Source organism: Callorhinchus milii, unplaced genomic scaffold, assembly GCF_018977255.1.
Source record: "Callorhinchus milii isolate IMCB2004 unplaced genomic scaffold, IMCB_Cmil_1.0 Scaffold3, whole genome shotgun sequence".
In the NCBI taxonomy this organism is placed as follows: Eukaryota; Metazoa; Chordata; class Chondrichthyes; order Chimaeriformes; family Callorhinchidae; genus Callorhinchus; species Callorhinchus milii.
In genome coordinates, this window is record NW_024704744.1 from 58,032,502 (window position 1) to 58,057,650 (window position 25,149).

A 25,149-nucleotide genomic window follows, 5' to 3' on the forward strand; every position below is an offset into this window, starting at 1 on the left:
TTTGATTAGAAGTGGTGGAGGCTCATATGAAATATAAAAACTAACATGGAATAACTGGGCTGAATGACCCATTTCCATGTGGTACAATCTGTGTAATTCTATATATGTAAACATTGGGAACAAATAGAAGTGAGATTTGTTAGGTGGCTCATATAAAGCACCAGTGCAGATTTGACGGGCTGAATGGCCTGTTTCGGAAACCTTCCATGATTCTGTGCTTAAAAATACTCTTGTGGGAGTGCGGAGGAGCTAATAAATGAGTCTTCTAGGGGCTGAGCTGCCTCAGTTGGGTCAAAACTGGCAAAGCCAGCAGCTATGCAGTTAATAATAATAATACTTACAGGTCGATGACCTTTCGTCAGAGTTTATGTGCCTCTGGATTAGCGCAAAGCAATCAATAGAGAAAGCTTGGGTTTTAAGGCTTAATGACCAATGTTATGGGTCTCGATCAAACTCTTTAGATCAATTTTTGGCAATTATCATGTGGTTAATTTAAAAACTTTGATTTAGTTAATGCAGTGAATCTAGCTCTCTTAATAGACGTCTTAATTGGGGATAGTGGCAAATGGAGAATGGTGACAAAACTTGTAAAACAGGAGTCATCTTTTTTGGGGTGTAAGTAATCCCTTCAAATTAAATAAATAAAAATAATAATAATTTGGTCACTTAGTCCACGACTGTTTGTAGCATACTGCTGTGCGCAATTGGCTGCTGTGTTTCGCCCATGAAATACACAGTCAGTACAGTTTGCAGTATATTCTGTGAAGCACTTTGAGACATCTTAAAGACGTGATAAGGCGCTTATTAATATTATATTTGATATACATCTTTCACGTTGAATGGACGTCTCAAACTGTTTCACATGTTATATTGTAAAGGTTTTACTGTGTATTTTGTTGGCAAATACAGCAGCTAATTTGCACACAACAATGTCTCACAAACAGCCATCAAGTAAATGACTAATTTTATTTGGGGGATTCTTGGCCAGGACACCAGGAGAAACTCCCTCACTTTTTCAAACAATGTCATTGGATCTTTAACATCCCCTGAACAGGCGGACTTGGCCTCGGTTTAACATCTCATTCAAATTAATGGCACCTCCAAAGCATCCCCAAAACTGCATTGCAGTGTTAGCCTAAATTATGCTAAATATTCTGGAGGCCACAACAGGTCAATCAACATCCATAAGAAAAATATAGCTTGTGCATGTTGTAAATATCTTAACAAGCTTAGAAATTAGAACAATAAGCTATTCCGTGTTATCAGAGGGGAAGCAGACAGCAAAAAACAATCGGACAGCTTGCAGACATACGGAATTAGTGCAAGGTAGGGGAAAACTATATTCGCTCAATTTAATTTGGCTTGCATAAAGTGACCAACTTAAATAAACATCAGCAGGCAGGCACAAGGACAAGATGGAGCAAGGCAATTGTAATGAAAGGTTGGGGGTTAGCTGAAACCGGGATATAAATAAGGGCAAAAGTCAGATAGGACACAGTGGGGGAAACTGCAGAGAAAGCAGAAGCTAAGAGTCATCCAAGCTACATGGTCAACCCACTCTCCAGAGGAAACAGGTAATACCGTTTTCTCTGTAACTACTGCTTTAGTCTTTGTGAAGATTACCTTTGAACTCTCTGGCTTAATAAACTTACTGATTGATTCATAACCACTTTGGACGCCTCATCTGGATCCCTTACATTGTGACCCTTCATCATTACAATTTACTTTTATATTGCACCTTTCATGCAATGAAGCGCTTTGAAACGTCTTGAAGACGTGATAAGGCACTATATTAAATGCAAGGATTATTAGTATTATTATTGCATAAATTGCATGATCGAGGATGTCAAAAATCATTTGGCATTACTAGCTGAGCACCAAAATACATAATTTGCCACTTCCCTCACCACCTTCAAGACCCTCCTCTTCGACCGTGCTTTCAATCTCCCTGCTTCACCCCCTGCCATCCACCCTGACCCCCAGCTCAGGTCCGTAACTCTGTCTGTTCCAGCGCCTTGGGACGTCCTCCCGACGTGAAAGGTGCTATACAAATGTAATTTTGTTGTTGTTGATGTGAAAGGCACAAAGAATCCTTATCTGCACTGAGTTTTGCAATACCCTTCAGCTCAGTCCTCACTAAATTCCACTATCCCTCAGAATCAACGTTAACATCCTCACTCTTACCTAAACATTCCAACAAAACTTGCCCTTCCTTACTTCAGTAATCTTCTTCAGCTTAACTCTCCTGCTTGTCCCCTCTGCTTGTCAAATTTAGGTCCGCTGAATATTCCAGGCAGGGCGAAACCTTGGGCAAGTTTCCTTACTCCACACGTCTAATAATAATCCCTCCAAAAAACCAAAAACAATAATAAATTGGTCATTTTCAATCTAAGACTGTTTGTGGGACATTGCTGTGCGCAATTGGCTGCCGCGTTCGCCCACAAATATACAGTCAATTCCCTTTACAGTGTGTTCTGTGAAGCGCTTTGGGACATCCTCCCGACGTGAAAAGCGCTATATCAAATGCAAGGATTATTATTGTTATTATACATAGATCTTCCTAGCCCTGCCTCACCCTCTCTGTTAGCCCTTGAAAGCCTCTCCCTCCCAACATACCCCAGTTCTGATGAAGGGACGTGGACCCGAAACGTTGACTCACTTTCCTTTCTACATAGATGCTGCTGACCTGCTGAGGTCCCAGCGACTTCTGTTTTAGTTTCATTTAAAAAGCAGCTTGATGTAGTGATGAGGGGACAGTAGGTGGGTGTTCTGGAGGGATGAGATTGGATGGGTCGAAGGGGTATTCTTCATCTAGATCAACCTTGTGATGCCAACCAAGTAGGTTTAACAGCATTTTCTGCTTTTATTTCAATTGATACAACATCCGCAAGCTTGCTTTTTATTTAAGCACTTTGGCAGTGTGCCTTCACTTGTGTTGAAAAAACTTTTATTTGGCTTCGGTAAGTGCCCTTCTGACACTTTGCCCAGGTTGTGTTTTTGGTTTCCAGCAATGGACTGATTGACGTCTCAGGTGTGCAGTGGGATGGGTGAAGAGAAAATGTAAGCATTCCTTTACTTCCTCTTTCTGCATCCTCTCTGTACTGCATTGTCAATCTGACTCACACATAGTACTGTGACACACACGCATAGTCAGTATCTACACTTCACTGGCCAGCGATAAGTGAGAGGAGCCTATGTGGGTTGGGCAGCCCCTCAAGTCTGGGCTTGCGGTGCCCAATGATGCCAGATTGTGCAGGTTCACACCCAATTTTTGTTGCACGCTGAGTGAAAAAACAGCTTTGAGCAGATGCCTCATTTAATTTTTTTTAAATTTAAACCAGCAATATACTTGTTTCTTCCCCCCCCCCACCTCACCCTTCGAAAAGAGAAGGAAGTCTCTCCTGCTGTCCTGGCCAACCATTCCCCAATAGAAATTGGTCAAACTGTACTGCCGTGTTTGCCTACAAATGCACAGTCACTTCACTTCACAGTAATTCCTGTGAAACGCCATTGAAACGCCCAATTGTGCACAGCAGTGTCCCACAAACAGTGGTGGATTGCAGTGAACAATTTTTCAAAAAAAAATTTGAAGGAATTATTACCCTCGGAAAAGCGATCCGCCAATCAATCTAACAACCGGGTCCCTTACTTACTGCTCGGTAAACAGAGGCGCGCGGGGTAAGGAAACTTGCCCAACATTTCACCCTGACGGGAAGCGAGGAGAGTGCTCTAACCACTGAGCTACAGGACCCCACACAGGAATTATTATTATTATTATTAAGACCTTTTCTTACACAGTTTGGAAAGCCCTGACCGAGATGGAGCCGCCCTGCTACCCACCCACAGGGGGAGGGGGGGGGGACACACACACACATACCATTGGGCTACTTTGGGCTGGTATTTGCGCTACAAACCGAGTTGACACCGCGGGCTGGCGGTGTGCGCGCGGCTGGTCGGGGGGCGGCGCTCGCCGTGCGGGGCCGGGAGTTTCATGTCACTCGGGGCGGCCTGTGAGTGAGTGAGTGGAGTGAGTGAGTGAGTGAGTGCGAGTGAGGGTTCGTAAACCAAAACAATATATAAAACAAAGAGGGCGGCGAGGATGGGGAGCGGCGGGGCGCTGAGGCTCCTCCTGCTGCTGCTCCTGGGCTGCGAGGCGGCGGCCGCCGTCTGGTTCAAACACTTTCGGGCTGAGCCGAGCGGCGACTCGGGCTCGGACTCGGGCTCGGACTCGGACAACAACTGCTTCTGCCATGTAAGTGGCCGCCGCCCGTCTCACACACACATACCTGCGTGGGGAGGGGGTGTTGGTGGGGGTGTTGGCAGCGCCTGCCCCCTCCTCCTGACTCCTCGCTCTGGCAGGTCCAGGCCTGGGGCTCGGAGGGCAGTGCAGGGCCGGGCCGGGCCGGGCAGGGCCGCCCCCCCCCCCCGGGTACCCGCTGCCCCCAACTGACTGCAACCTGTAGCACTTTCCTCGGCCGCTGCTCCTGTAACATGTATTACCTCCACACACACACACACCACAGGTACACACACCACAGATACATACACTACAGCCCCCCCCCCCACCACTCTAACTCTACAGTCCCCACCACACATACACCCACTCTATACCCCCCCCCACACATACACCCACTCTATACCCCCCCACACACACACACACACTCTAACCCTCTACACTCACACACACACACTATATACTCACGACAACAGCCCCCCATCTCTCTCTGGAATCCCCCCCCCGCACACACTCCACATGAACTACCCTCCCACACATTACCATCCCACACGTCCTACATACAGTCCAGCCCCCCCTCTCCACCCCCCACCGCATGAAGGACGGTATATATAACTGCAGTTGTTATAATTCCTCCACTACATGCATTGATGACAGCAACCCCTGCTCTTTCTAACTCTCTACAATCCCCTTCCCCACATACACTACAGCAACCCCCCCCCCATCTCACTATAATTTCCCTCTCACATGCTACGTACACTAGTTCCCCCCCACACACACAAACCATTTCCCCCTATTTTACAAAGATTAGAGGGCATGAGAGAATCTTGAATATGGATTGAATCTTTAGAGCTAAAATAAGCCATTGAATGCGAGGATACCCTCACCTAAGCAGAGATGGGGCGTATCGGGTGGAGAAGAATTGAATGCTTCTCAAGGTAAGAGGGTTTGGAGACCATCTTAGCGAGGGAGCAGTTACTAGATTTGGAAAAAAGGCATTGAAAGAATCATGGATGTATGCAGAGAGTGGGCAAGAGAAAACAAATGGTCTCTGAGTCATAAGGTTGTGGGTTCAAGCTCCAGATCCGGACTTGAAACTCGTATAATTGAACCTAACTCCAGTGTAGTTTGGGTGTGCACTGCGTTGTTGGAGGTGCCATCTTTTGGATGAGACGTTAAACCTGTCTGTCTATTCTCGTGGATGTTAAAGATCCCAATGGCACTACTCGAAAAGTAAAGGGAATTTTTTTCCAGTATCCTGATGACATTCCCCCAGAAAAAAATAGTTATTTACTTTATGGCTGTTTGTGGGATATTGTGTGAAAATTGGCTGCAGTATTTGCCTACAAAATACAGTCATTTAACACTTTGCAGTAAATCATGTAAAGCACTTTTAGATGTCCTTCCAATGCGAAAGGTGCTTAGTATAAATGCAAGGATAATTGATATTCTACTGTGGCAAAGGGTGACATGATTCATGAGATTCTTTCACAGAAATTGTTTTTAAGTGAAAAAGTTTACTTTTTTGAATGCTGATTTGTAAATTTCTTCAAGGAGGGGTATTTAAACTATAAGGCACTAATAAAACAAAAAGTGCCTGTAAAATGCATTGTCTGATTGTGATATTTGAACCTCTGTAGTGCGAGACATTTCATCTCTGTTTAATACTAGTTAGATTTTAGGCAACAATTTTAAAGTTGTACTAAATAACCAATTTTTCTGGCAACTTTTCATTTGCAAAGAAACCACTTGCCTGCTACCAATTATCTTTGAGATTATCTGATCCTATCAGAATGCTTCACTGCTCTGGCAATAGACCAGTAGAAGCCATTGGTGTAGTTCCACAGATTAAATGTCGAGAAATGAGCAGACTCAACTCAATGATGCATGAGTAACAAAGCTTCATCAAATTACATAGTCTTTACAGCACCAAAATGGGTTATTGAGCCCAACTAGCTTCTACGCCAATGTTTATACTCATATACTGGAGTTTATGAGACTCAACAACAAGAAGATTACATTTGTATAGAGCTTTTCACATCGGGAGGACGCACCAAGGCGCTGGACTCCACTCCCTTCTAAACCCCTCTTTCTAGCACAAATTCATTTTTTGTTGGTTAATCTAATTTTAGATTGGTTTTATACACATTGATTTTATTACTTCCTCTGAAGTTCCCTTCTGTTTGGAGAGCAGAACAGTATTTATGCCCCCTTTATTGAACCCTTTCATAAATTTAAACACCTATATCAGATAATTTCATCTCACAGGATAATGATAAAAAATAATAATAATCCTTGTATTTGGTATAGCGCCTTTCACATTGGGAGAACGTCCCAAAGCACTTCCCTGCAACTGTGAAGTGGAGTGACTGCGTATTTATTGGTGAAAAATAATAAATAAGAACTGGGTTCAGGCTGAAATGGGCATAAAAGCAGTAAATTCAAGTATGGTGAGAGTGTTGTGCAGTGACTGTTTTTGTAGGCAAATGTGGCAGCCAATTGGCAAAGAGCCACAAACTGCCATGAAGTGAATGACCAATTTGTATTTGGGGATTGTTGGCCAGCACACCTGGAGAAAATCTCTTTTTTGAATAGTGCCTTAGGATCTTTAATGTCCACCTGAACAGCCAGACAGGACCTTGATTTAACATCTCATCTGAAAGATGGCACCTCCAACAATACAGCACACCCTCTACACTGGAATGACATCGTAAGACTACATAAATTCCAATTCCCGACATGATGCATGAACCCAAATGTTCTGATTCAGATTGAATGCTACCACCTGAGCCAGGCTGACACATAATTGTACATTGGTGTGTTGTATCCTTAAGTATCTACAGATTTCAGTAGAACAATTTTTAAAAACTGAGGGTCAAAAAAGTGAAAAGAAACCTCTAATCCAGCAAGTAATCAAAGTCTTGAGATATTCTCGCAACATGAAAGATTCTATATAAATGCAATTTGTTGTTTTAATCCCTTCTCCCTCATACATGCACTGACTATCTTCTTCAATACATTGATACTTTCTGTTTCAATCACGAGTCCAATATTCTCGCTACCCTCTCTGTAAAGACATTCCTCTCAAACTCTCTTTTAGATCTGCTAGTGTCTATCTCATATTCATGCTCTCTTATTATGGACTCGCTGGCAAGTTGAAACTGCCTATTTATCAAACTCTTTCAGAATTTTAAATGCCTGTATTAGATCGCATCATCTCCAGAAAGAAAAAACTCTAACTTATCCAGTCTTTCCTGATAACTAATTTTCTCATCTCTGATAACAACATAGTAAATCTACCTGCACTCTCTCCAATGCTACTGTATGCTTCCACTTATGGCATCCAGTCCATTTGTTTGGATGAATGTCTTAACCAAGGGATCCCGTTGTGTTGCCGTTTATAGTATTTTCATGAATTTCTCAAACTTTTTTAAAAAATGTTGAAATGGGCATTATGTTTAGCTGACTCAAAGGTAAAGTGTCTGGCAATGGAACATAGGAATTGAATGAATTTTCTGTTCTGGATCCTGAGCAAGGCAGATCTGTTGACAGGCTTGTCAACACCCTAGCTTGTCAGCAAGACAAGGATAGACTGGCTGATTACTGGCGGAGGATTTTTCTTATAATAATAATCCTTGCATTTGATATAGCGCTTTTCACGTCAGGAGGATGTCCCAAAGCGCTTCACAGAACACACTGTAAAGTGAATTGACTGTATATTTGTGGGCGAACTCGGCAGCCAATTGCGCACAGCAATGTCCCACAAACAGTCATAGATTGAAAAATGACCAATTTATTATTGTTTTTGGTTTTTGGAGGGATTATTAGGCTCTGTGTGGAGTAAGGAAACTTGCCCAAGGTTTCGCCCTCTGCCTGGAATTGAACTCGGGTCTCTCGCTTGCAAAGCGAGTGCTCTAACCACTGAGCTACAGGACTCACTTACTCACTAACTGGTAAGGTGGTGCTTGATCGCCAAGTGAATTTGCCAAACGGGGTTTTCAGTGGCAGGACGTGGGGTTTTAGCTGGTTAAACACCAGGATTACTCTGATATGTAAATGCTGTTGTGCTTGGTTCTTGTCAACCTCCACCGAATACATTTGGAATTAGGTGAGCAAGATGCACCCCATTCCAGACAAAGTGATATTTTCACTAATGTGTAGAACTCTCAGTTGTTTAGTTTTATTCTTAAGCAGGGGAATGGGTTTTGATGTGTGTCAGATACCCCGGCTGACCAAATAAAATCAATATGTTTTTAGGCAACTTTCTAAATGATATCTTCAACCTCAACCTTTGTGGAGTCCTGTAGCTCAATGGTTAGAGCACTCACTTTGCAAGCGAGAGACCTGAGTTCAATTCCAGGCAGGTCAGGGCGAAACCTTGGGCAAGTTTCCTTACTCCACACGCCTAATAATAATCCCTCCAAAAACAATAATAAATTGGTCATTTTCAATCTATGACTGTTTGTGGGACATTGCTGTGCGCAATTGGCTGCCGCGTTCGCCCACAAATATACAGTCAATTCACTTTACAGTGTGTTCTGTGAAGCGCTTTGGGACATCCTCCTGACGTGAAAAGCGCTATATCAAATGCAAGGATTATTATTATTATTATTATTCCTTTCCGGGGTGAGGGCGACTTCTTTCAAAACTGCCACTCATTCTCCTTCTCAAAAAAGAATTAAACTTAGAATCATAGAAATATACAGCACAGGAGTTCCTTCAGCCATTCGTGTCTGTGCCGGCTCTTTGAAAAGAGCTATCCAAACCAATCCCACTCCCCTGCTCTCCCCCCATTGCTCTGCAAACTTGACCTCCCCAAATAATTATCTACTTCTCTCATAAAAGTTGTTATCGAATCGGCTTCCAACGCCCTTTCAGGCGATGCATTCCAGATCCGAACAACTCGCAGTGTGAAACAATTTCTCCTCACCTCTCATCTGATTTTTTTTAACAGCTATTTTAAATCAGTGTCCTCAGGTTACCTACCCACCCACCAGTGGAAATAGTTTCTCCTTGTACACCCTATTGGATCCCCTCAGAATTTTGAAAACTTCTATTAAATCTCCTCTTAAACCTTCTCTGCTTAAAAATAATCCTAGCTTCTCTAGCCTCTCCTAATAACTGAAGTTCCTTATTCCTAGTACCGTCCTGGTAAATCTCCTTTGCACCCTCTCCAAGGTCTTGACATCCTTCCCAAAGTGTGGCTCCCAGTCACGCAGGAGAACTTTATAAATAGGCTTTAAAATAGGGGCATAGATTACAAAAGTCAGGAAGTTATGATGAACCTTCATAAAACACTGGTTAGGCCTCAGTTAGAGTACCGTGTTCAGTTCAGTCTGTAGAGGGTGCAAAGGAGATTTACCAGGATGGTACCAGGAATGAGGAACTTCAGTTATGAGGAGAGGCCAGAGAAGCTGGGATTATTCTAGTGGAATCCTGAAGCTCAGTGGTTAGAGTGCTTGCCTCGCAAGCAAAAGACCTTCTTTTGAATAGTGGAGCTGGGGAGACTGGCGAGGAGTGTGTTTGAGTAATCCAGGCGGGAGGGTTTCGGCTCCATTTGGGGTAAGGTACAGTTGGAGGCGGGCAATGTGGTGGAGGTGGAAGAAGGCGGTCCTGGTCAGGGACTGAATGTGGGGGAAGGAAGGACCGCTGGGGGTCGAACCGGACGCTTAGATTGCACACTGATTCAGTGAGTGTGAGGCAGAGCCCAGGGAGGTTCGAGGAGTTTAGATCTGCAGGAGTGAAGACGTTGACGGCTTCCATCTTGTCCGCCACGTTCAGCGGCAGGAAGTTTGCCCTCATCCAGGCTTTTGATGTCCGCCAGACAAGCTGATAGAACATCCGCAGGCCCTGCAGAACACAGTAGGAATCGGTACAGAAATCAGTGGGGAAAAAGGTGCAACACGTGAGGTGTTGTGTGGAGGTGTGTAACCCACGTGCTCACGCCTTGTTTTGGGTCTGTGGCTTGTGTTGCCGGCGCGTGGTCCATGTGGCCGGTGGTCATTGGCTCACTCAGGAGCGCTTCCGTTGGTGGGGTCGCGGGGGGGGGGGAGGGATTGGTGGTGGTGGTTGCCGGGACTTGTAGTTCGGTTCTGGCCGCTTGCGCCACGTGATCTTCCCGTGGAACGGAAGCGAAGTGAACTACGACCCCCGTGGTGCAGAGCGCCCCGGATAGCGCATGCGCGGCGGTGTCGCCGAGTGTTTTTTTTAAACGTAAAAAGAAAGCCATCGCAGAGGGGGGAGAGAGAGAGAGAGACAGTGCTGTAACAGGAGTGGGGTCGGGAGGGGAAGGGAGGGGAGGTGCCGCGAGCCCGCACCAGGAGTACGTGCAGTCACACACCTCGACACACGCCTCCTCCTCCTCCTCCTCCTCCTCCCGAGGACGCGCGGCAAGTGCAGCACCTGCTCCATCGCTGCGCTCGAGCCGCCCCTGAGGTCGGTCCCGGCTGCGGCTGCGGAGTCGGAAAATAACGGTCGCTCAGCTCGGGGGCCGCGAGATGAGGGCGACGAGGACCGTCCCCGCCGCGGCGGCGCTCGCTGCCGCCTTCAGCCTGTGCTGCCTCCCCGCTTCCCACAGCGACATTTCTGTCCAGGTACACCGTGTGACTGTCGTGTGGGGCTGTTTGTACAAAGAGCAGTCTGTGCGGGTACAGCGGGTGGTAAACCGGGTTCAGCAACTTCTGTGGTTATGCGGCGTCGAGGATGTGATGAATTTAAGAGTGATTTAGAGTCGGGACCGCAGTGCTGTAATCCTGTACTGTAAGAACACCTCCGGTCATTTGTTTTAGCTTTAATTCCCTTCACATTACCAGACAGACAGACAAAAACAGCTTCAAATAAGTCTTTCAAAAAATGTGTTGGTTTCCTTAACTCTCCCCTCCCCCCTCCCCCCCTCCCCCCCCCTCCCGCCCATCAAATAAGTGAAGGAAATGAGCATTATTTTCCAGAAGTACCTTTTTAAATCGGTTTAACGTGTTACCTTTGAAGGTCCGGCATTCTCGGAGGGGAGACCCGAGTTTTGTTCGTCGAAACAAATCCCGCATTTAAGAAGTCAACAGTTGGAAGTGTTCGTGTTTTGTCAAAGGGGAAAGTCGAGACTTCATTTCAAACCGGACACTGCAACTCGTTAATTTCATCTTTTTTTGCCTCTGATGCAACCCCAGAATATGTTGTTGCGCAATTTTAACTGGTTTGAAATCAACAGTAATAATAATAATAATCCTTGCACTTGATATAGCGCTTTTCACGTCGGGAGGACGTCCCAAAGCGCTTCACAGAACACACTGTAAAGTGAATGGACTGTATATTTGTGGGCGAACGCGGCAGCCAATTGCGCACAGCAATGTCCCACAAACAGTCGTAGATTGAAAATGACCAATTTATTATTGTTTTTGTTTTGGAGGGATTATTATTAGGCTCTGTGTGGAGTAAGGAAACTTGCCCAAGGTTTCGCCCTCTGCCTGAATTGAACTCAGGTCTCTCACTTGCAAAGCGAGTGCTCTAACCACTGAGCTACAGGACTCCGAGCTATAGTAAATTCCAACAGTGGGTTGATTTTAGGTACAGGTCACACACAATTCACGTTTTTCATATTTCAGTATATTGTAGGTTCATTTTTGTTATGCATGTGGGAATGTTTAGACAGATCATCAGGTTGGAGTACATTTCTAGTGCACTCACAGAGCTGCTACTTTTTTTAGTCTTAAATATTTGTTTCCATATGCAACAACTCTGCCAAATAGGTTAAGAAGATAGCACCCTCATTTATACTCGTCAGACTTATTGAAAGCTTGTTATATTGCTTACCAAAGCTGTTTTTTTCTGTATTGAGAGGAGAAAAACAGATGCAGATGAAAAGAGAAAATGTTTCAGAGTTAAATGTAAATCCAGTGTACAAAATGTAGTGTAAAGGTGACTGTTTTAACTTTTTAATCGATTCTGGGGGAAAAAATGTATTCTCAATTTACTGTTGCCCGCAACTTGAATCAGAGATTAAGGTTTAGGAATCTGCTAATTTTCAACATTTTTTGGAATCGCCATATTATAAAATAGGTTTCAAAAGCGTCAGAAACTTATTTTTATTTTTGTCTTAATCCCTTGAGGAAACATATGCTTTGTTTAGTGTTCTAGAGTTTACTGTTGTTCAGACCATCTCCATCTGTACTGTTTTTCTCTTTGCAGTAATATTAATAATAGACAAATGGCTGTTTCACAGGAGTTAATGATAAGTGCTTAGCAAAGATTTATTTTAAAAAAAAGTCTTGCATTAAACTGGTAGAGATGCTATATGATTAATGTATTTTTGTAAAAGCAATGCTATACAGTGTTTGGAGAGATAAAGTGGCACTGATAATGTACTAAGAACAAAAAGCTCTTCATATTTTTAACTCTTAGCAAAACAGAAATAAAATTGGTCACTTCAATCCACGACTGTTTTGTGGGACGTAGCTGTGTGCAATTGGCTGCCGAGTTTTGCCTACAAATACAGTCAATTCACTTTACAGTATGTTCTGTGAAACACTTTGAGAAGTCTGGAAGATGTGAAAAGCGCTATATCAAATGCAAGGATTATTATTATATTATAATATTTCCTTTAACTTTTCAATGAACATAAGTTTTAGCCGAATGTTCAGGAAAGATTTTTTTGCAGAGACCATTTGCAGCTGACCTGCTTTCAGGTTGCTGCCAAAGGCTCTTTTGCTTGGATGTGTTTCAGAGTGATTTTGAATGAATGCACCACTGAGTAACTTGGTTGTTATTAAACTTGGTACATTACGTAGTTTCCCCCAAATGCACTGCGCTAAATCTGAAGGGCCCAGGTTCAATTCCCAATTAGTTAATGACACCATGGCAACAGTTTGGGTGTTATAAATTGGCTTAGTGCCTCTTGGTGGCAAAACATCAGCTAGTTTTGCTTTCTGCTTGTTGACTAGTGAATCTCTGCATATATTGTAAATATCAGGTTAAAATAGGATCGAGTGCCTCTGTAATGCCCTCCATTGTGAAATAACCTCCTGCCACTCGTTGACTGGCCTTGCTTGAACGCAAGATACATGATTATTAGTAACATACCTGAATGATTCTTATTGAATCTTTCAACAAGAGTTAGCGCTGTCGAGAAAGGAGAAAATTGAAAAATAAACATTTGGTCCATATCCTCAAAAGGTCAACCCACAAGGCTACTTGAAATCATATAAAATAATCCTCTGAGGTGACCACATACAGTAAACATTAACTCTGGGTTTTCTAGCAAATTGTCAGTCAAATTGTCAATTTTGTCTGTGTTTAAAATTATTAATACAGTTTAGCTGAATTGGTAGCATTATTGTCTCTAGGTTAGAATGGTGTGAGTTCAAGACCCACGTCAGCGCTTTTAAGAGACTCATTATGGAGATCCTATCGATTGGATGAGATGTTAACGGAGGCCCTTTCTGCCAGGTCAGAAGGATGTTAAAAAAATCCCATGACGTTATTTAAAAAGAGAAAAGTTTCCCCCATTTTAATGATATGGCTCTAAAAAATGAAAGTTCTTCAAATTAATTTATATTTTCGTTGTTGGAATTGATCCAGCTCAAATTGTGCTACACCATTGCTCCTGAGAAGAGTCGAGGAGGAATAGTTTTGTTCACAGTGCTATCGAGCTCACTCCCACATGGTCTCTCTAAGTTCTTAAGCAGTCAAGCAAACCAACTTTATTAAAGAGCTAGTTGAAAGACCACTTAGAACAAGATGCTAAGTTCTCTATATCAGAATTAAATGTGGTGCTTTGTTTAAAAAAAAGTGTTTGGTAGGTTTTTGACGTGTACAAATTCCTTGTAGAATTATTGGCTCAACGCCATTTAACTTGATGTATTCCAGTAATATTGTTCACATAAAATATACATTGTATATTTTGTTTAAAAGCCCAACAAGTGAATTTATTTGAATACATTTGTTCGGTACCTGCATAATTAAATATTGCCTAATGTTAAATGCAAAGTCCAAGGTATTTTGGAACAGATGACTCAAACTGTAAGTTTCATAAATCCAGTTATTCTGCTCACACCAAACCCCGCTACCTGCTGACGTGGCTTAGCTGATGTGGGTCTGCTGTTCCTCGTCCCCTCTGCTCCACAATTGGCGACCGTGCTCAGCCACCGAGCCCCCCGAGCTCTTTACCTCAATTCGGCCATCTTGCCTCTTCTGTGCTTGTCACCTCCCTCCCCTCTCTTCCCCCACCCCCACCTGCTTTCTGGCTTGGTGTCAAGTCACAGCACTGTTGAGCGCTCTATGGTGCTATTCATGTGAAGGGTGCTATTTAAATAGTTGTCATTCTAGGAAAAATATTTTTATGAATACCTGCGAGGCAAGTTATGTGCAATAATTAATATATATATAAAGAATATATCCTTGCATTTGATATAGCGCTTTTCACGTTTTCTAGACGTCTCAAAGCGTTTTGTAGAATATATTGTAAAGTGAATTGACTGTGTGTTTGTGGGCGAAACGCGGCAGCCAATTGCGCACAGCAATGTCCCACAGACAGTCGTGGATTGAGTGACCAAATTATTATTGTTTTTGTTTAGGGATTATCTCCGGGAAAGGGAGATCAATTGACTAACAATCGGGTTCCTACTTACTGCTTGGTAAACAGAGATGTGTGAAGTAAGGAAACTTGCCCAACATTTCGGCCTACCTGGGATCAAACCCAGGTCTCTCGCTTGCGAGGCGAGTGCTCTAACCACTGAGCTCAACCACAGGATTCCACACAGTTCTAACAGAGCAAAACTAATGCGATGATGGTATCAAACTGGAATAACTTTTGACCGCACCATCAGTACATTGATCTCCTAGAAATAGATTAGATCTATTTGGTCCGATTGTATGTTGTCCCTGGGGTTAGGTAGTGCTCCTAATAACCTGGGCCAATAGAAAAGTGCGGCTGCACCTTTCCCACACTTTCCGCTACAAAGTCGTCACTGTGGGCCGACCGGCTCCGGACATGTACGCACAGTGCAGCGCAAATGGACTACACTTGAAAGCCCTACTGTTGTAATTGTGTGTGTGTGTTTACGTGAGTGTGTCTATCCTCTGTATATGTGTGTGTGTGTGTGTTTGAGTGTATCTGTGTGAATGTCTGCCTCTCTCTCTGTATATCCTGTGTCTGAGTGTGTGTCTCTGTCTCTCTCCCTGTGTCTGAGTGTGTGTCTCTGTCTCTCTCCCTGTGTCTGAGTGTGCGTGCGCCTCTCCCCGTGTCTGTGAGTGTGCGTGCGCCTCTCCCCGTGTCTGTGAGTGTGCGTGCGCCTCTCCCTGTGTTTGTGAGTGTGCGTGCGCCTCTCTCCCTGTGTTTGTGAGTGTGCGTGCGCCTCTCTCCCTGTGTTTGTGAGTGTGCGTGCGCCTCTCCCCGTGTCTGTGAGTGTGCGTGCGCCTCTCCCCGTGTCTGTGAGTGTGCGTGCGCCTCTCCCCGTGTCTGTGAGTGTGCGTGCGCCTCTCTCCCTGTGTTTGTGAGTGTGCGTGCGCCTCTCTCTCTCCCAAAGGACGGGTAGACAGATTTTTCATTTCAGTCTTCCTCACCATGTAGGCAGTTCATTATTCCTGTTGGAAGATGGGATGGATTGGTTTGCACACATTGAGAGCTAATGTGCAGTTTTCTGGCCTTGACTTTTCTGTGCAAGCAAGCTTCACCCCTTAAATTTTCATTAAACATTGTAACTAGTTTGTCAGAAAATCAGGAGTAAGATTTTTAATTTTTTTTTATATATATACACACACACATGCATACACATTTGGGATTGAGATCTTTTGTATCACAGCCCATTTGATTTAGTCAATTACTAATCCATCAATCAATTTAAACAAAAGCTACAAAACGCTTGTGACACGCGTTTCCAGGTGGAATTGGCAGGGGATTAGGTACTTAATAAATGGGTAGCTGGTGACCATTTTAGGCATGGATCAATGATTTACGTTGTACGCATTGTGCATAGACCTGTAATTTTGTATAATGGAATAACAAGTGGTTTCATTCGCATTTTGACCTCAAATTGCTTATGTTTATAGTCAACAACATTTACATGTTGCTTTTAAACCATATTTAGATTACCACTTTCTTTTTTTATGTTTTGGTGTAAGCCATTTTCATGGAGTCTCAGGAAATACAATAGTGAATTTTTTAACTGGGCAAATTGGCTTTTTGTTTTTATTTAACTAAAGTGAAAAATATTTCCTGCAAGTCTAAAGTGTGCTTTTTGCAAACCAATTGGAAGCAAAGAGTGAAGGAAATTTGAGAGTTAAACTAATCTGGAATAATTTTGTAAGACGCATTTCATAAATGTCTGGAATTTATTAAATGTTTTTCTGGTTTAGTTGACGGGAGTCTTGGATGACTGCTTCTGTGATATAGAAAGCATTGATGTCTTTAACAGCTACAAGATCTTCCCTAAATTACTAAAACTGCAAGAAAGGGACTACTTCAGATATTACAAGGTAAGACTTTTGACTTCTCTTGAAAGTTTCTTGTCTTTAAGATGGCTTTATATGGCTAAATTTGCATTGATTTTGCTTTAGAATTGGAGCAGAGAGGTGCTGGGAAGACTTTGGCTCAATAATAGTGATCCAGTTCTGGATTTGCATCCAAAGTACAGTACCTTTCATTCCTCGCTTCTCTCTGTAAAATAACCCAATTACTGGACAACCCATGACCAATGCCTTACATTTACTATAATTTTATATCTCAAAATGACCAAGTCGCTGCACAAAATCCTGGATTGATGGGAGAGAGTTGAAGATGCTTGCTTTCTTACCGTCTTGGATATAATGTGCATAGAGATTGAGGTGCATCAACTAACATCCAAGAACAAATAGCACAAAACTGGGAGAGAAATTGATGAATAGGAAATAGGAACATTGGTGAAGGTTTGTAGATATCTTGTTAAATAATTGTATCAGACACCAATGTAAAGAAACTAGATTAAAATGCAGTGTATAGATTGTTTTTTTAAAAAAAACCTGCAACAATTAGTACATGTAAAATGCCTTTCAAGTAGGATTAAGAGTTCAAAGTGTTTTTTTAAAAAATGATGGGAGTGTTGAGCATGGATAATTTAAGGTATGGTCAGACAGAAAATTTTGAAACTTGAAAACAGAGGAAGTGAAGAGAAATTTAAGAGCTCCAGAGTAAATGTGTGGTGGTAGGGGTTGGGTGGTGGTGACAGAAGGCCCCTAAATTAATTCTCCACTTATGTTAAAATAGCCATCATATATAATCAACAGAAATGCTGGTGTCAAAGATATGTGTGCATGTTCAGATAATAAAACACTGATTGAAAACCAGTACAAGCATCACAAGAGGTTACTGAAGGTGGATTAGGAGATGATTCAGACTCCTCTTCTGCAATTTTCTGAAATCTTCAGAACAAGATCAAGAACATGGTTCAGTTATCTTTGGTTACATTAGGAAAATCATTTGTTTTTATACTATTGTGTACTTTGCTCTGCTGAATCAAGCATTGTAGTTTACTACATTTGGTATACATGTTCACTGTCAATGTTTTAATCTCTACAGCCAGCATTATGTGCACCTGATTCCAGCTGTTGCTGATGGTACTCACAATTACAGATAGCAAGGAGTGTAGATAATAGCAAAACCTGGCATAAGTTCCAGGCCTCCTGCTTTCACACAGAAATGTTGATAAAGTTCCTTTTGGTAGAGGCTTCAAAGTTCTGATATCAGCATGCACTGTATTTCTGTGTGTGTGCTATGCATTTGGTAATAAGTGATAGAGGTGTATATTTACCTGCTAGCGTTTATATCCATAAATATGATTATATGTTGCTCATGTAGATGCATAGAAGTATAAAAATCCAAGAACCATGCTCATGGATATTATCCACACCTCCATTTCCCCTATGTCTTGGGTCGTTTTTTGGATCAAAGCACTTTTTTTATCATCTGCGCTATATGTAGGGAGATCACCATGGTTGCTGCAGATGCAAATCAATTTTAAACATCCTTTTACATCTGTGCAAAAACTTGCTTTTTTGATGAGGATTTTATGTAGTTCTGTCTAAAATTGTCAAGCAATCGCTAATTTTTTGTGAGTGTCCCATCCTTGGGATTGTATTAGAATCAAAACGTATGGTTAAGGATTAGAACCCCCAAACAGTCAGTTTCAAAATGGCAACAGAGCAACATGCTTACTTTTATTTTTAAAAAAACAAAGTATCTGATTAAGTGCTAAGAATCCATTCTTTCAGAAAATTCTTACTCATGCTTTCCTTCCTTTAGGTTTGTTTCTTGGAGAAAGTTCATTAATAGGCCTTTCTAGTCATCGCCTCCAACGTCTTTCCTCTCCCTTTTCCTGTACATATGCTCAATAGAAAACAAGAGTCTCTTCGTAAATCAGAGTGACTATTCATTGTTCATCTCATAATCCAATGCATAATATGTAAAATTTCTGGAAAGATCAGGGTACATATTTCCCTGCATATTTTGCATATATGACTTGGGAGTAAATGTTTGCAACTGTGAGCAGTACTATCCATTTATTTACTTTTGGTGTTCAGATGGGTGGTGTTGAAATACTGTTTTTTTTCACAAAAAACAGGTAAATTTAAAAAGACCGTGTCCTTTCTGGACAGATGATGGACACTGCTCCATTAAGGACTGCCACGTGGAGCCTTGTTCTGAGGTAAAGTATATGTTTGTGTTTTGATATAGCTGTCTGGGAGGGTTTTCAATATTTTGGGAGTGAATGTGGTCTGTTTTTAAAGTGTGAGATTCCCAGGAGGGTGGTAAGTTTATGTTTTTAAAAAAAAAAGAGAGGGGAAAAGCTATTTCCTTAGTTGGGAATTTTGAGACGAGAAGAAATAGTCTTAGGATTGTTAGAAAATTAGGGGAGAGATTTTTTTATTCGCCTAAGGGCTGTCAGCTTGGATCAATCAAAAGGAAATTGATAATTCTCTGGACAGTAAAAATATTAAGAGATATGGGAAAAGACATGAAATGTGGGATTAATAAACAAGAGTAGTTTAGTAAAATGAGTAACAGTAACAGAGGCAAGATGTGTACGATTGCACCATTTTGTGGTGAACATTTCGATGTCTGAGGCAATAAGTATGGCACAATTTTGGACAGCCCCTCCAAGCACAGTAAGCCTGGCCAGGGAGGGTTTTTAAAATATAATTTGTTGAACTCACAAGTGAGAAAAGGATATACCAGATTAGTCACAAAATCATACGTTACTAATCTAACACAACTGTGGCAGCACCTTGCATCAGCCACTAGAGCTACTCATCAGTTTTCAAGGCAGTCGATAAGGCTCACACTTTACCACACTAATCAAAAACACTGTGCCATGTATGCTGTATCATAATCTCCCCCCCCTTATCACTGCAAATTTCTCTAGCCCTATTCTCCATTCTCTCAAGTCTACTGTGTGTTCCTCACTTTCCCTCCTCATCATCAGTGGCCGAGCCTTCAGCGAATATAACCCCACTCTGAAGCTTTTTTCCCAAACCCCTCCACCTTTGCTTTCCCTCCCAACTTTCAAAATCCTTTTAAAATGTAGCTATTCCTTTACTTAGCATCCCTGCATTTCCCTCATTTCCTTCTGGCTCAATCGCCATCTTTGAACTCCTTTGGCACGTTCATCCTGTATTGGATAAGAATAATGTATGAATGTTTGAGAATATGTTGTAACTAAATAACAATCTCTTGTTACTTAACAACATTGGGGTTTAATAATTATCACTTCTTTGTGAAAACTTAATTTTGTATCCAAAGAGTTTCACAGTAAGTATTTGAAATTGAGTTTGCAGTGCTAAATGGCTCAAAATAAGTTTGTATGATATCATTAAATTAACACTGCATAATTTGTACTATGTAATTGCATATAATAGTAATTTATAGGAATTATGTCAACAATGCAAAAGGATGAAATTGTCGGGACTAAGGAATGTTAAACATTAATAATAGTGTGTGAAACAATGTTAAACATTGTTTCGGTGAACTGAAATACTGGTTAAGATATTTTCTTACAAGTTTCATTTTGAACAGACAGTTCTAACAATTGTATTTTTTGTTTCTAGAGTGAGATACCCATCGGGATTAAAGCTGCCAATTTCAACAAAGTGAGTGCTAGCTGATCAAAATGCTTTATGATACTATTTGAACTGATTTGGTATTTTTCACTTGCACTGATAACCTAGTATTGCGTATTAAACATGAAATATGAAGCGACTTAAATAATCAGTCATGAGTGTGTTAATGGAGAATTGTACACAGTGCATGCATTTTCTCTTCAAATTTCATCAAATAGACTGAGTTGAGCATTACTTTATTAGAGATTACATTATATATTGCATTGTAGATTATAAGGGATTGATCATCTTTCCAGGTGAATAGCTGATCTGTTGATTGTTTTGTGTATTTAGTATTCTGAGGAAGCAAATACAGTAAAAGAGCTGAAAGACTGTGAAGAGGCAAATAAGCTTGGAGCAGTCAACAGCACACTGAGGTGAGAATAGACTTCTTCAAAACTGATCTGGCTATGATTTTATTTAAGCAATTGTTACATTTACCAAATCAAGTAACCCCATTATAACACAATTATCTGTATGATATCTGAGGTGGTATAACAAAGCATTATAATGTGCATCCTTAGTAGACCCTAAGCAAATCCAGGTTCAACCAAGTTGTGTTCTAAACGGGATATTCTGTGCTACTTTTTTAATCTTGTGTTACACCCAGAAGCTCTCCTGTGAATGCAGTGTTGTAACGTAATTGTGAAAACTCACTTGGACTGATTGTTCTCTTATTATGTTGTTTATTCTCTGAATATCTGTTTGGACCTTCCTTGAAGATCAAAGACAGTTGCATGACATAAACAAAGTTGCAAGTGTGAATTTCAAACAACTGTACATAAAAGAACCTTTGGCAGATTCCACTACATCACACACTCAAGATGTGGAATATAACTATGTTCCAGTCTTTATATTTACTGTGCTGCTTCTGGTTGTGATAGTTTCATTGTCAATATTGAGGATTCTCAATAAGTCAATTGCATCGTTAATGATAGTGGAGTTGTGCCATTATTCTAAGTCTACAGATAGACTCTGAATGTATTGGGATATTCAAACAACCCTAAACTATACTATGAGAATGGGGTAAAACACTCAGCAGAGTTTGTGCAATTTGGTCATATTAAAAGAACATGGTAGAGGTGGTTGTGTTGCATGCTTTTTAAAAATGCATTCTTACATACTCATTTCAATAATTTGCTTCCACACAAACCTATTTTCTTAATTAAGTGCTATTTTCTTAATATTATTGATTAAACTATTGGCTGCAGTATTTTGCCCACAGAATATACAGTCAATTCACTACAGTATATTCTGTAAAGAGCTTTGAGACATCTCAAAGATGTCATAAGGCGCTACATCAAATGCAAGGTTTATTATTATCCCTTGATGGGAATGGGAGAGAAGAAATTGCTTTTGGTATCAAACAGATCATAAATACTGCAGAAATTCCCCTTCCAGTATTTTTAATGTTTTCCAGATTTGGGATGGATGGTGGTGGGTTTGAAAAGAGAGTAAGAGAGGGACTTTTTATTACATTGTGTAAACTAATACATTTTTAAAAATAATTAATAATGAACACCCAACTTTGTGAAAGCAGCTAATTTTGGAACTTGTATCCCAGTTATTTTTAGGTTTGAACTGTATGTCGTTACATAAGTAGCAAAGTAGTTTTACACTTTAAAACTAAATCAACTGATGCTTCCAGTTAATTGTGGTGAGCTAGGTTATTTTACAAGAGCTAATGTTTACTTTTGATCAGTACATATTTGGAAAATCCACATCAGCAAATAAATGGAAATTTCAAAAGAGGCCACCTCTCTAAGGCCTTTTTGACATTGCCTGCACAACCTTGCCTTCACATTAAAATGTCATGCTTGGGTTGATGTGCCCTTTTTTATGCAGAGGCAACCTAAAATGTAGACGCTTTCTGTACATAAGGGGGCATTTGGGCCCACCGTATCTCCATATCCCTAATGTTCTTAATGCTCAGATATTTATCCAGTTGGCTTTTGAACTTCTCTATTGAGCCAGCCTCTCCTATTTTTACAACAATCCTGAGAAACTACAAAGAGATTTGTTACAATGGTTTGCAACATTTCTTCAGGAGTGGACTGGGACTGGTGTGGCCATGATTTTTGTGGAAACTTTTTCAGTTTAACTTAATCTTTGCATTTGGTATAGCGCCTTATTACGTCTTTGAGACATCTCAAGTGCTTCACAGAATATGCTGTAAAGTGAATTGACTGTATTTTTATGGGTGAAATTTGTTCACATTGAGGGAAGGATTATAAACAAGCCTTGTGACTTTTAGTTTTTTTTTCTGAATTTGGGTTAAAAATCAAATGAAGGCAACTGGTGAACAAAATCTAACTTCTATTTTTTAAAAAACAATTTTGTATTTTTATTTTAAAAAAGTGGTTAAATAAGAATAATCCTGGCTTGCAAAACAGTTGGCAGTAAATACTGTTTCACACGAGTCATTTTTGGAAAATTAAATCCCTGGAGTCCTGTAGCTCAGTGGTTAGAGCACTTGCCTTGCAAGCGAGACACCTGGGTTCAATTCCAGGCAGGGCGAAACCTTGGGCAAGTTTCCTTATTCCACACAGAGCCTAATAATAATCCCTCCAAAACAAAAAACAGTAATAAAATTGATCATTCTCAGTCCACGACTGTTTGTGGGACACTGTTGTGTGCAATTGGCTGCCGCGTTTCGCCCACAGATATACAGTCAATTCACTTTACAACGTATTCTGTGAAGCGCCTTGAGATGGCTAGAAGACCTGAAAAGCGCTGTATCAAATGCAAGGATTATTCCAGCGCCTTGGTACGTCCTCCCGATGTGAAAGGCGCTATACAAATGTAATCTTGTTGTTATAATAATAATTCTTGCATTTGATAGAGCGCTTTTCACGTCGGGAGGACGTCCCAAAGCGCTTCACAGAACACACTGTAAAGTGAATTGACTGTATATCTGTGGGCGAACACGGCAGCCAATTGCGCACAGCAATGTCCCACAAACAGTCGTAGATTGAAAATGACCAATTTATTATTGTTTTTGGTTTTGGAGGGATTATTATTAGGCTCTGTGTGGAGTAAGGAAACTTGCCCAAGGTTTCGCCCTCTGTCTGGAATTGAACTCAGGTCTCTCACTTGCAAAGCGAGTGCTCTAACCACTGAGCTACAGGACTCCACAAGTTGTTGTGGAGACTTGTTGTCTTGTTATTGAATTGCTGTAGTGTAGACTAATACTGTACAGATCTAGGAAACTGAATATAACATTCAATGAAAATAAACTTCATTTCTTTTCTAACATTGTTACATATGTAAAAAAGAAATGAAGTTTTTATGTGAGAATTATCATTATTGCATGGTTTGAATTTTAGCTTTGAGACATAATGGTTTCTATTTACTAGTGTCAGCTGTTTCCAGATGAGGAACTTTTTTTTTCCCCGTTACTTAAACCATGTTTAATATTGTACTGTTTTTAAATCAAGCCTAATGCTTTTCCCCTTCTATAGTCACCTTGATACATTCTCATTCTATTATGCTCATTCTATGAAAATTGATTGAATATTCATCCTTCAGATGAGACATTAAACCTAGATCCAGTTTGCCTGATCAGGTGGAGATTAAAAATGCAATGGCACTATTAAAAAACAGAAGAGAAGTGATTTTGTATCCTGGCTGACGTTCCCACAGATAAAATTGGTCATTCACTACATTTACCTACAAAATCATCCACTATATTTCACAGTAAATCCTGTAAAGTGCTTTGAGATGTTGTCCTGATATGAAAAGCACTGTATGAAATGTAAGGATTATTAATTTTATTATAGTTTCACACAAATGTAGATGTATATAACTTTTTATATTTTAGTACCAAATTGCTTTTTGTTTTTGACTCTAGTAATCAAACCAAAGAGGCTTTCATTGATTGGGCAAGATATGATGATGCACAGGACCACTTTTGTGAACTTGACGGTGAGTATCAATTACTTGAGTTGCAGCTAAAATGTCAAGATACGAATCGCTTGGATGCCTTATGCGACATGTGGATATTATTGATAAATTAAAGGGGAAGGAAAACCAGAGGAGTATTAAATTGACTTCACTTCAAAATTAAGACTAAATTCACCAATTTTCCAAATTCTGAACCTCAAATGAATTGAGTAAATCTAGACACGGGTGGGATTTCTCTCCATAAGTCTTCAAACTATAGTCTTGTTGGGTGATGCAACTCTCATAGTGCTTTGCAGAATATACTTTAAAGTGAATTGGACTGTATTTTGTAATAGTTAATCTCTTCCTCCAGATGAATTTTCTCCTGATGCAGAATATGTGGATCTCCTCCTGAATCCAGAACGCTACACTGGATACAAGGGATCATCAGCCTGGCGAGTGTGGAACAGTATCTATGAAGAGAATTGCTTCAAGTCAGTTTTTTTTTCTTAATCTCAATCCTATAGTTCCTAAAGATCCTTTATCCTCCTCATCCTTAAAGAAGCCCAATAGTTAGTAACTATCAATGTGCCAATAATTTTGAGATGCAAGTGTGCATGTATGGAGTGTTTCACACCTTAATGGTATCTGGAAGATTTATTTTCACTATGCTGAAATCATGTGTTTTTTGTATTTTCCCTGCTGTATTAACTGTGGCTTTATTAAATTGTGGCTACGTATCCACTGTATATTTTCTCAATGCTTTAGTGCTACTTTAGTGCTAAAATTGAAGTTTCTTTGTCCTAAAAGTAATTATCACTGTTGCAGGCCTCGTTCTGTATATCGCCCTCTTAATCCCCTGGCACCCATCAGAGGTGAGCTTCTGTACATTTATATATATTTTTGTATTTTAG

At 40.9% G+C, this 25,149-nt stretch overlaps 1 protein-coding gene across 2 annotated transcripts in view; it reads left to right on the forward strand.

Annotated features, from left to right (window-relative positions):
- Positions 1-3,942: 3,942 nt before the first annotated feature.
- ero1b (endoplasmic reticulum oxidoreductase 1 beta) overlaps positions 3,943-25,149 on the forward strand; it is a 35,406-nt gene continuing 14,199 nt past the window's right edge. The window contains exons 1-8 of one of the 2 annotated variants that reach the window (XM_007893849.2): positions 3,943-4,252; positions 16,580-16,699; positions 18,820-18,903; positions 20,303-20,344; positions 20,648-20,730; positions 24,204-24,277; positions 24,609-24,729; positions 25,064-25,110. In XM_007893849.2, coding sequence (XP_007892040.2) covers positions 4,100-4,252; positions 16,580-16,699; positions 18,820-18,903; positions 20,303-20,344; positions 20,648-20,730; positions 24,204-24,277; positions 24,609-24,729; positions 25,064-25,110 — 724 coding nt within the window. In that variant the 5' untranslated portion in view covers positions 3,943-4,099. Of the gene's footprint in view, positions 4,253-10,448; positions 10,828-16,579; positions 16,700-18,819; positions 18,904-20,302; positions 20,345-20,647; positions 20,731-24,203; positions 24,278-24,608; positions 24,730-25,063; positions 25,111-25,149 lie in introns of those variants that run through there. The other variant, XM_007893851.2, reaches the window with a different exon arrangement.